The sequence below is a fragment of the Eublepharis macularius genome, chromosome 19 (genome assembly GCF_028583425.1).
Source record: "Eublepharis macularius isolate TG4126 chromosome 19, MPM_Emac_v1.0, whole genome shotgun sequence".
In the NCBI taxonomy this organism is placed as follows: domain Eukaryota; kingdom Metazoa; phylum Chordata; class Lepidosauria; order Squamata; family Eublepharidae; genus Eublepharis; species Eublepharis macularius.
In genome coordinates, this window is record NC_072808.1 from 10,327,958 (window position 1) to 10,339,447 (window position 11,490).

The window sequence follows — 11,490 nt, forward strand, 5'->3', positions numbered from 1 at the left end:
CCTTGAGCCGGCTACCTGAACCCGGCTTCCGCCAGGATTGAACTCTGGTTGTGAGCAAAGCTTGGGCTGCAGTACGGCAGCTTACCACTCTGCGATATACAACAGGGCTCCAGAGTGGCTCAACACGTTCTCCATTTCCCCATTTTATCCTCACAATCACCCTGTATACCTGTCTGTCCCATTTTCGCCACAATTTTAAGCGTATACTTGAACAGCCAAATTTATAAAGAGGTTTCATAGATGACAAGAGGATCCGATCCTATCCTTCCAACTTATTTACCACACTGACCCGGAAAGACCACAGAAAGCAATTGCAGTGGTGCGCCTACCATTTTCCTTTTCTAACTTTCTTTGGGATGACCTGGCCTTCTTAAGTTATCGCCATTTCCCCATTACTGTAACTGAGATACAGATAGAACTGTTACAAAAGATCAATAAGGATGAACTCAAAGAGAACCTCTAGAAAGCTTTGTTGCCCCTCATCAACACTCCCAGGTAAGCATCGAGAAACAGGTAAGGAGAAGGTCAAAAGAAGCATTCCACCTTTACACAACAGTCTGGTTTTTATCAGCTACTATTGCCCTCCCTCTTACTTACCAGCATGGTTTCGCACTACTCTCAATGCAACCATTTCCCTATTTTTTTATCCTCCTCTGCATCCTCATGCACGAGTCAAATGAAATCTTTTGAACTTCCACTTGCTTGCCGCTCTTTGGCAATTTAAATCTGACTATTCCCCCCAGCGGGTGTAGCATGCTCTCATAAACTCCCTCCCCCTGCCCCCACCTGCCAGAAAAGTTTATTTCAGAAGGCGTTACACAGCACTGGAACATGCCAGCCGTTGCTCTGGCAGACCCCCCTACTGCAACCGCCAAGAGCGATCCGCACAGAAGCAACATCCAAGTGTTAAGATTTCACTTTGGAGAGGACAGTTCATTAAGTACCATTTCTTAAGTTTCAACTAAGGCCGTATCCTGCTTCCTAAAACACCAGCAAGGACACAGCGTCAGCCCAGGCTAGACCAGCCAGGCGCTCGGAAAGCCGCGCCTCAGATTCAACGTACTTACTTTCTTCTGCAACCTGCATAGTAATTGGTCAGCCTCTGACCAAAGATAAACGGCATGGTTTTTTAAACCATTGGCTCCCACCCCCTCTCTTATTAAGAGTGTAAATCCTACAGCAAAGTTAAGAGTAAATTTTATTTGCCTCCACATTGTGATAATTCCCATTACGTCATCACATTATGACTTCATGGCAAAGCTGTCAGAAGATACTGTCAAACACACAACATGGGAATTAAAGGTTAACAGATTTTTGTCATCTTTATACTTTCTAGACACAAAGAGAGACACACCCTTTTTGGGAGCTCTACAAACAAATTCGCTCCTCTCGGCTGCCAGGCCAGAACATGGTTCCAACAGGAGCGAGTGGAATTCACATTACAAGTGTCCCCATTGCCAAGGGAAGAGGCCTTGTTATAACATATGCTGTCTGTTATTACGCAGTTTCAAACCCTTGGTATCAAGGATCACAAACAGTAGGTCCAGGAAATACCTCTGCCCGAGGCCTTGGAAATCCACTGTCAGAGTAAATACTAGAGCTCGAAAAGGCTATGACAGTCTCACTGAAGACCCATCTTCCAAAACTCTGTACCAATACTAGACAATCCTTTCAGACTTATGTATACATAAATGCATCCACAGTATTCAAAGTACATTAGCTCAGTACATCCTTACAAGGCAGGTAATTTATCTTCATGCTGCTGGGGAGAAGAAGGACAGCTGAGTGAGAAATAGCAGTGCCTTAAAGTACTTAATGAGTTCATACAGGAGACAAGATCTAAACCAGGGATATTCCTGGTTCACAGCTCTGTTTATAAGACATTGCTCTAGCGTGCTTTACGTTCAGCTGCAGAGCCAAGGGGACATCTTCCTAACACCAGGTAAAAACAGAGCTGCCAAGTTCTATTCAGAATGCTTCCCATATAGGATAGCTGTCTACATTTGGGATAAAAATATCCAAACATGATTACAGCCCTATGATCCTGTTGTCTTCACTGGAAGCTATTTCAGGTCTGGACCCTAGAGGGTGACATAAAGGAATCACAGCCTGGATCCCAATGTGGTAGTATATACATATTTCTGTAAGGCCAGGATTTTAAAGTTGTTATTTTGATGTCAGATACAAAACCTTAATCTCACCACCTCAACCGTCCCCTCCTCCTGCTTGCATAAAAGAGAGCACCGCCACAGCTCTGTTATAAATACATCCGCTTAACAGAAGACAAGCCCAACCAGTCTCTAGCAGTTCTTGCATTCACAAACACCTTGTGCAGTTCTAGGATTTCCTTTCCAAGATCCCTGAATGGGGCAATCAGACAGGGCCTGTGGGTCTCACCACACGAGACAAAATACACTCGAATTACACAGACGCGTCTACTGTGCCCTGCCAGTCCTTGCAGCATACCTTAAAAACCTCAGAGCTCGATGTGCCAGTTAAAATGGGGGACCAGCTAAGTGCTTCAAAGCACCGGGTGAGTGTCTACACCGCAGTGAGTAAGCCTGGAGGTGCCTGCAACTTCATACAAGATATTAGCATTATAATATAAAGGTACAACAAAAACAAGTTTAATGCATGATTGTAATTACAAAGACACGAAATGCAAAAACAGCCAGCCAGTTGTTCTAAAAAGGCACATTCCTACGGAAGTCAAAGCCCCTCCTGGTAAAAGGAAGGCCTTAGCTAGTATTCAGAAACTTTCTAAAAAGGACTCAGCCACGTACACTGCTGGGGTAGCACCCTGTAATGATTCCAAGTAAATGTGTGCATGTGTCTTTAAATGCTTGGTTTGAGCTAGGTGAAGAGTGGGGGGGGTGAGAGAGGGAAGAGTGAGTGATGTGATTGGTTGATGACTAAGGGCCAAGCTACAAGTGAGGAATGACACTTGAACAGCAAGTGGATTGAGTGGAGGGCAAGTGAATAGGGAGAAATACACTTGCTGTTCAAGTGTCATTCCTCACTTGTAGGTTGGCCCTGAGAGTGTAGGCGGAGTGAATGCAGTTTAGACTGAGAGTGCAGAGAGAAAAGTTTTGAGAGAGAAGAAAGCAGGCTGGCTGTGTGCTGCCTGAATATGTTGAAGTGGTTTATGAGAGAAATATAACCTGTGTGGATCCTGAACTGAGCATGTTTGTGAAAGGACACTCAGTCGGGGAAAGAGAGGCCAGCTGTGTGCAGCCTGAGCAGGTTTAATATTTCTGTGAATGAGAGTCAGAGAAAGAGAGGCCAGCTGTGTGCTGCCTATATTTGAAGTATTTGTGAGAGAACTATTGAGTCTAGAGAAGGAGGCTAACTGTGTGTGAAGCCTTAGAAGAGATCTGTGCGAATGAGTTTATAGGAAGTAACTTTAAGAACTAAGAACTACTTTTATGAAACCAATACGCTTCTTGAAAAATAAACATTTATTTTGTTTTGTTATATCCCAGTGTAGCTGTCCTTGCTATATCCCATTCACATCCTCAGGGCCACATAGAACCACGAAGGAGCCTGACGCTTACACACGTTACCAAAGGGGAAATTTGAATAAAATATTTTGGAATAATATATTCCTGGTGGCAGCAAACTACCCAGAGGGTGTAAGGGGAAGATTAAAAGAAAAATCTACCCCGAAGAAAGTACAGGTCATAACACACCCCCTTCCTAGATCTGATAGGAGCATACCTTACTTTCAGTTCAGTGTCAGGTGAAATCCTTTACGGGGTTTAGGATGGATCGATATTTTTGCAGCTTTAGCAAATAATTTTTAGCTGACTGTTACTGCTCTATTTTATAACCTGTTATTGGTTTGTATGCTTGCATTAGGTTAATTTTTATTGAAAGCCACTTTGGATGTTGTTGTTGTTGTTTTAAGATACAAGAGTAGTTTACAAATTAATGGCTTCTTTGCTGGGAAGGCTTGAGGTCTAGCCGCCGCCGCCCATACATACACTTCCAACTAAGGAAGTCATAAGAGAAGCTACGATCAAAGATGAGAAAACATACAAGGCTGTGAGATACAGAATACAAAATGCCACTATATATATATATATATATATATATATATATCAGTAGCTTCACAAAAATATCACGAAACACCCCCTATCCACCATCTTTGGCTGCGGCCTTATCCCTGACTTGTTATTGATATGTCATGCAATGCTAGTTGCATGCTCTTTGATTTAAAACAACCGATCACATTTCACAGGACTGATGTTGGGGCTGTAAAAGGTAATCAAAACTGGTTCTGTCTATATCCTGTCACATTCTGTCCTGGCTCTACCACCCCTGCTCTGTGAAGAGTCTGATCCGTTGACTCTCTGGGTTTGCGCCGAACCTGTCTGCACTACAAGAGGCCGGTACTTTGTTTTTTTTTAATTAATAACTTTTATTGATTATAGAAAGGAAACAATAACAATAAACATTAAATAACAAATACATGGAGTAATATAGTAGTTACACAAGATTGCAGGTTACAAAGAAAAACATTTAAAACAGTTGTTTACTGTAACTTGTAGTTTGCATACCACAAAGAAAAATTCACAGTATGCTGGTATAGATAGTTTAGTTCGTAGTACTAGACTTTCAATATATCTTGACAAAGATGATTGGGAGGAAGTGTTTCAGTTTTGTCGATAAAATCCAAGAAAGACCACCATTTTTCATAATAATTAGATGTAGAGGAATTAACAGATAAATTGTCTGTTATTTTATCAATAATGAGCCGGTCCCACACTCTAGAGTACCAGTGGTTCAAGGATGGTGGAGATTGGTTTTTCCAAAAATAAGCTATTGATGATTTTGCTATAGCAAGTAAGTTATTAATTAAATCTCGCTGCGGTTTTGGCACGTTTACCCCTTGCCATAGATTTCAAAAAATTAATTGAAGCTCTAAAGGTATGTCGTAGTTTGTTATTAATTTAATTTGCTTTAATATCTTCCTCCCAAAATACTTTGATTTTAGGACACTGCCACCTAAGGTGGGCAAATGTTTCCGCATTTTTTCCAAGCTGGTACTTTTTGAAGATCCAAAGTGAGCAACCTTAACGGATGCTCACAGACTCAAATACAGCATGTACGACGGAAATATGATTAGCGGAAAAGCTGGATGCTCTGTTAAAAACAAACGTCATCAAGGTTGTTCAGCTAGCTGCCTAAACTGCTGCCATGCTGCAAGCACTGAAGATAATTAAAATAGTTAAGGTGAGCCCTTTGGGAAGGGCTGAAGTTCAAACAACAGAAAGCGCATGCGCCTACACACACACAGAGTGATACAACAACAGGATAGGGTTAAAAAAGGTCAGCCATGCAACCTGACTGCGATGATAATGTAAAATTAACCTAGCTGCCTTTCTAATGTAAGATGGGTCTCTTTTTTTAAAAAGAAAGAAATAGCCGTTTCAGCTTCTCTTTCTTCCCTACCAGACTCCTAAGAATGTCTACTTGGTGTCAATGACTGCAAATGCAGTACTAACTACCAGGCACTGGAGTTAAACCTGGCAAGCTCGGTTTGCATCAAATGGCTGACAACTCACAGAAAGAGCAAACACTACAAAGCCGCTCCCGCTGCAGTAGCACAGCTTAGACATCAACAACGCTGTCAAAGCTCCAGAAGAATGGACACACACACACACGCACACACACACGGGTGAAAGAAGCTTCCCATGACAGCACATACGCCAACACCAGTTCCTGCTCATATCACAAACCCAGATTTTTGCCAACCTCCATTATGCTGCCACAGTCGAGCTGGCAAAGTTGTTTTCCTCCCATCCAAGAACTGGGTCACCAGAAATCCAACGTAAGAGCTACCATTAACAGACACCACCCTGTAGCTCAGCCGAGGCCGTATCCTGTCACTGCAACGTAACGCACGTCCCTATCGTGACACAGCTTTGCAGAACTATTCCTCAGGTTTTACCACCTGAGGCACAATATGCTTATTCTTGGGAACAAAACAAAGGGCATTTTGCTGACAAAGTTTCCTCCCTGGATTGAGGCATGGAAAGCCAAATTCTGATCAGCTGTAAAGCTTATAAAGAGGGTTTTTGGGAGACTTGTCTTTGTTTATCACAGTATTACTCTGCCCTTCCTCAACAGAGTTCAAATCTGACAACCCAGTGTGACCATGATTTTTATCACAATAACCCTGTGAGGTAGGCACGGCTGAGTGCACAGAAGTGACACAAGGTCATACATTGAACTTCATGGCAGAGTGGGGTTTGAACCCCAAACTCCCCAGTTTTCACTGGACACTAGCTACTATGCTAGCTCAGCTTGCTCTAGGACTAAAACAGGGACACAACAGGACGGATGCCGGCTGCAATTTAATAGCACTTCATACACACAAAATAGGAAATGTCCTTCTCCATTGCACGGCTGACAGCTCCCAGAAAGAGCAAACAGTCCAAAGCGGCTCCTGCTGCAATTTTCAGCCTTCAAGATGGTGTACGACAGTAATCAAGATTGTGTAACAGTTAAAAGAAAACACAGAAGGCTCAACCCACTGATTTACACCAGGGGACTCTTTTGCAAGAAGTCCAGGTTTGTAAACAAGAGTTCCAGGACTGAGTCACGGAAGCAAATTGCCCACCTACCCTGAAATCCACAGAGGGTTCAACATTTTCTTTCAGAACCGTGCTAGAAAACCAAGTTTTAGTGTAAACTTTGATGGAACATCACAGTTTCCTATTCATGATCCATTTGTTTCTGGTAGCAGATTTCTCATTTATAGAGTTAAGATGAAATTATACCTGGTTTACTGCAATGCTAAAGTGACACACTGCTGAGAAATTTACACATCTCGCTTTGGACCCCCGTTTTTCTAGCACAGTGGCTATTTGGTGCAGCCTGGTGCATTCAAAGGCATATAGAAGTCACCCTTCAGATAAAGCCACTAGAGGGGAAATCATATCTCCGGCAGAGGCTGATCCAGAACAATACTTACGCAAACAGGGATACAAGGATACACCCTTCTATTCAGACACCACTCAATTTTGTACGGACTTCTTTCCTCCCTACCTCTTAAGGATTCTTGTCTAGGTCTGTGCACTGCATTCCCAATTCCTACCAAAGCCTTTCCCTTGCCTACATAGAAGGAAAAGCGAACACCAAAAATATTAGATTCCTTTTCACCTTGCACTCTTCAAGCATCCATGTTCAGAAGTGAAGATGATCCCAAGGGGTTGAGAAAGAGGAAAGTTATAATAAAAAGGGAGAACAGAGCAAGGCCTATTGAGTGTTTTTCTCCTATGGGAAGTCAAGTTTGGTGTAGTGGTTAAGAGCGCGGGACTCTCATCTGGAGAGCCGGGTTTGATTCCCCACTCCTCCACTTGAAGCCAGCTGGGTGACCTTGGGCTAGTCAGAGCTCTCTCAGAGCTCTCTCAGCCCCACCCACCTCACAAGATGTTTGTTGTGGGGATAATAATGGCATACTTTGTAAACTGCTCTGAGTGGGCATTAAGTTGTCCTGAAGGGTGGTATATAAACTGAATGTTATATTTATCACTATTATTATTAAGCAACTGGACTGCAAGTAGTATAGCGCTGCGAATAGTATCGCAACACATCACAAGCCTGTATGTATATTGCCTTAAAAGTTACAATACTGGACTAGGACCCAGGTTCAAATCCCCATTCTGCCACAAAAGCTCACTACGTGACCTTGGGCCAGTTATTCTCCTTCAGCCTCAACTACCTCCCAGGGTGGCCGTGGTGAGAATAACATTGAGAGGCGGGCAGACCAACATTATAAACCACTTTGAGTCCTCACTGGGGAGGGTCTGGGGCTCAACAACTCAGCCTCTGCATTGCCATCTGGAAGATCACAGGTTCAATACCCGGCATCTCCAGATAAAAGGACCAAGCAGTAAACGAGACCCTAGAGAGCTGGTGCCAGTACTGACCTGAGTCAGTAGAAGACAGCTTCACAAGAGAAGAGCGCAAGTGAATAAAGAAAACTGTCACAAATAAAATCAAGCAAAGGGGGAGGGAGCTGTTTTAAGTACACTGGGTAAGTAAAATACAGAGGCTGGTCAACTTGAGCGTAGTAGCCACTGGGCAGAAACAAAGCTGAGCCCACATTTGTAAGAAGGGGAATAAATAAACTGACTGCACTCTCTTAGAGAGCAAAGCTTTCCAGTATCAGGAGATCACACACAAATGGAAACAACACAGAGGACTTCACAGACTTCCTAGGGCAAAGTGTGATCCCTTTCCACATCAGTTCGTCCCCTGGCGACTCCTGCAAATTTAACTGGATTGGGGGGCTTATTCTAGGTAAGTTTGTGCATTATCAGGGGCTAATATCTGCCAATATTCGTTTAGGAGGCAGAAGAAGCTGGTGGTACCTGCCCAGTCAAGTCCAAATATCTCTCCAAGAACAAGACTAAAGGGTGGACTCCTGCACATACACTACATAATTTGTATGCAACAGAACACATCTATAAAGGATAATAAAAAAAACCCGTAGTTTTGTTGCTTCTTCACCCTATGTGAAACTATAAACCGTAATTAAAATTTTATTAAGGCTATAAAAGTCTAGACTGGAGCCTGACCAGTCATTCTAGAGCGCACAGGGTTCTAGCCTGATGTTTGGCCTCTTCATCATGCAAAGTGGAAATGCACCCTAAAATACACATCCAACATCCCCCGTGGCTAGACATCGCAGGAGAAGTACTGGCAGGCAAAGTTGTCAGTCACCGTCTTTTCCTACTTGCCAATCAAAATGAGGAAGTAGCATGCATAGCGTAAGAGAAGAATCATTTTCCGCACCTACTCAGGGCATGACAGTTGTGGCCAAATGGCCTACATGTTTTCCAGCAAATTAAACTACAAAAGGACGAGGGCGAGCATTTTATGATGCGCAGAATATATAGCGCATAGGAGGAAAGAAACTGTATGAAAAAGAGCTACAAACTGGACTGAAGAGACTACTGGAAACAGGTGTGTATGAAATGGAGGACAGTACAGAACAAAGCAGCCAATAGCAAAACAACACATAGAAGAGCAAGACCAACATAACTCTCTCATCCAGAAAAACAGATACGAATAGAAAGGCTGTCTTGTGACTCAGCAAGGACACTGTGTTTGGAAAAGACAAAGTGGCAGGGAATAGGAAGGAGAAAACACTATGCAAATTGGAACGGGTTGGTTTTTAAGACACGAGAGCCAATGTGGTATAGCAACCAAAGGCCCAGATTAGGACCTGGGACCCCCAGGTTCCAAACCCCATAGTGCAACCAAAGGTCACTGGGTGACCTTGGACAAGTTGCTCTCCCTCACCCTAACCTAACTCACAGTGCTAAGGATAAACTGGGAAAAGAGGATGATGCAATAAGCTACTCTGGAACTCCAATGGGGGAGAAAAGCAAGTTACAGACAACTAAATAAAAAAAAATGCCCCCATTCCCACATCAACAAGAGAAGAGCTGTCATGTCTCCATTTCCTAAGAGGATAAAGGTAAAGGTAGTCCCCTGTGCAAGCACCGAGTCATTACTGACCCACGGGGGGATGTCGCATCATGATATTTTCTTGGCAGGCTTTATATTGCGGGGTGGTTTGCCATTGCCTTCTCCAGTCATCTACACTTTACCCCCAGGAAACTGAGTACTCATTTTACCAACCTCGGAAGGATGGAAGGCTGAGTCAAACTTGAGCCGGCTACCTGAACCCGGCTTCTGCCAGGATCGAACTCAGGTCGTGAGCAGAGCTTGGACTGCAGTACTGCAGCTTACTACTCTGTGCCATGGGGCTCTTCCTAAGAAGATAATGTTGCTTTTATCCCACTCACATGTTCTAAACGCTTCCCCTACAATGCCTCAGCAATCTTCCCAACAGTCCTGCAAAGTAGGCCATTATGTTTATCCCTTTATTACAGATGAGTAAAGGGGGGGGGGGTGCCCTGACCTGGATAACCCAGAGGAGCTGTCAGATTTCAGACACTAAGCAGGGTTGGCCTTGGTTGATAATCAGATGGGAGACCAGGGTTGCAGAGGCAGGCAAGGGCAAACCACCTCTGATCTTCTCTTGCCATGAAAACCCCACCAGGGGTCGTCCTCAGTCAACTCTGACTTCAGGGCACTCTCCACCAGCACAAAGAGGGGAGTGGATGAATGCGCGAGGCACACCCCTTTGCCCAAGCCCTCCAAGAGCCTAGGTGAGCTTGGACTCAGCGTCTGCCCTGCCTGTGGAAGCCACTCGCCCCCTTCCAGCTCACTCCTTCCCGGGGCTGGCGACGCACCCGAGCCCCCTCCTCCATTACGCACGGCAGGAGAGCGGAGCGGTTGCCCGACGGGGGGCGGGGCCGGGCAACCCCTCACGCCACGTGCCCCGCCCACCTCCGACTGGGCCACGCCCCACCCCAGGCCAGCGTGCGGGAGCCAGCCGCGGCGGAGCGCCCACGTGGGCGCCGCCCCAGGTTCCTTTTCCCTGCGCCACCTCACCCCGTGCGCCACCGCGCTTGCGCAGGGGCGCGCGCGCGGTGGAAGGTGCCATCTGCCACCGCCCCCCTCCCGGGTCAGTCAATCATCTCGCAGGCGCAGGCGTGCGCGCGCGCACGCCCCCGTCGCGCGGACCAAAACGAGCGGGGTCGCGCCCGGGCGTGGGGGGGGGGGTCGAACACCCCTCCGGCGCGGCGTTCGAAGCCCGTGCGCGCGCCCCATGCGGAGCGCGCGCCCCTCCCCAGCCCTCGGGCCGAGCCGGAGAGGAGGACGGGCCGAGGCAGGCTGGAGGGCGGCCGCGGGAGAAGCCGCGGCCTCCCCCTCAGGCGCGCCCGCCCGCTCGCGCCCTCCTCTCGCCTCTCCCCCGGCCTGTCCCTTCGGGGCCCTCCCGGCTCTGGACGAGGGCCGCGCCGGAGGCTGCCGGGCCCGCCTGGCACGGAAGGCCCCGTGCCCCGCCAAGCAGCACTCACCTGAGGCCGCCATGTTGGGAAGAGGGAGAGAAGGCAAAAGGCCCGGATGCGGGCGTCACGTGATGATAGGCGAAAGAGAAGCGCCTCCTCGGAGGGAGGGAGGGAGGCGGGAGGGGAGGAGCGGGGAGAGGAGAGAAGGCGGGGAGGAGGAGGAGGACGGAGGGAGGGGGGAGAGGGAGGGGAAGAAGGCTGGAAAGGAGAGACGGGGGGAACGGGAGGAAGCCGGGGGGGGGGGATACGCTTGTATTTTATCTTTTTTATTGTAATCCGCCCTGAGCCCTCTTTCGGGGGGGGGGTATAAATCAAATAAAGAAGAGGGAGGAAGGGAAGAGATCCAGAAAGGAGAAAAAGGGGGAGGCCGGGAAAGGAGAAGAGGGAGGGGTCCAGAAAGGAGAAAAAACGGGGGGGGGGGGAGGCCAAAAAGATAAAATTGGAAGGAGGCCAGAAATTGAGGGAAGGAGAGAATTGGCTTCGCAGGGGAGATAGGATTGCCATCCTCCAGGTGGTGGCTGGAGATCTCCCGGAATTACATAGACTTCACCGCTAC

At 46.7% G+C, this 11,490-nt stretch overlaps 1 protein-coding gene across 1 annotated transcript in view; it reads right to left on the reverse strand.

Moving 5' to 3' along the window:
- Positions 1 to 11,011, reverse strand: part of EIF4B (eukaryotic translation initiation factor 4B) — a 41,495-nt gene extending 30,484 nt beyond the window's left edge. The window contains exon 1 of the mRNA XM_055003210.1: positions 10,944 to 11,011. Within this exon, the coding sequence (XP_054859185.1) occupies positions 10,944 to 10,956 (13 nt within the window). The 5' untranslated portion in view covers positions 10,957 to 11,011. The remainder of the gene's footprint in view (positions 1 to 10,943) is intronic.
- Between the last annotated feature and the right edge of the window lie 479 nt (positions 11,012 to 11,490).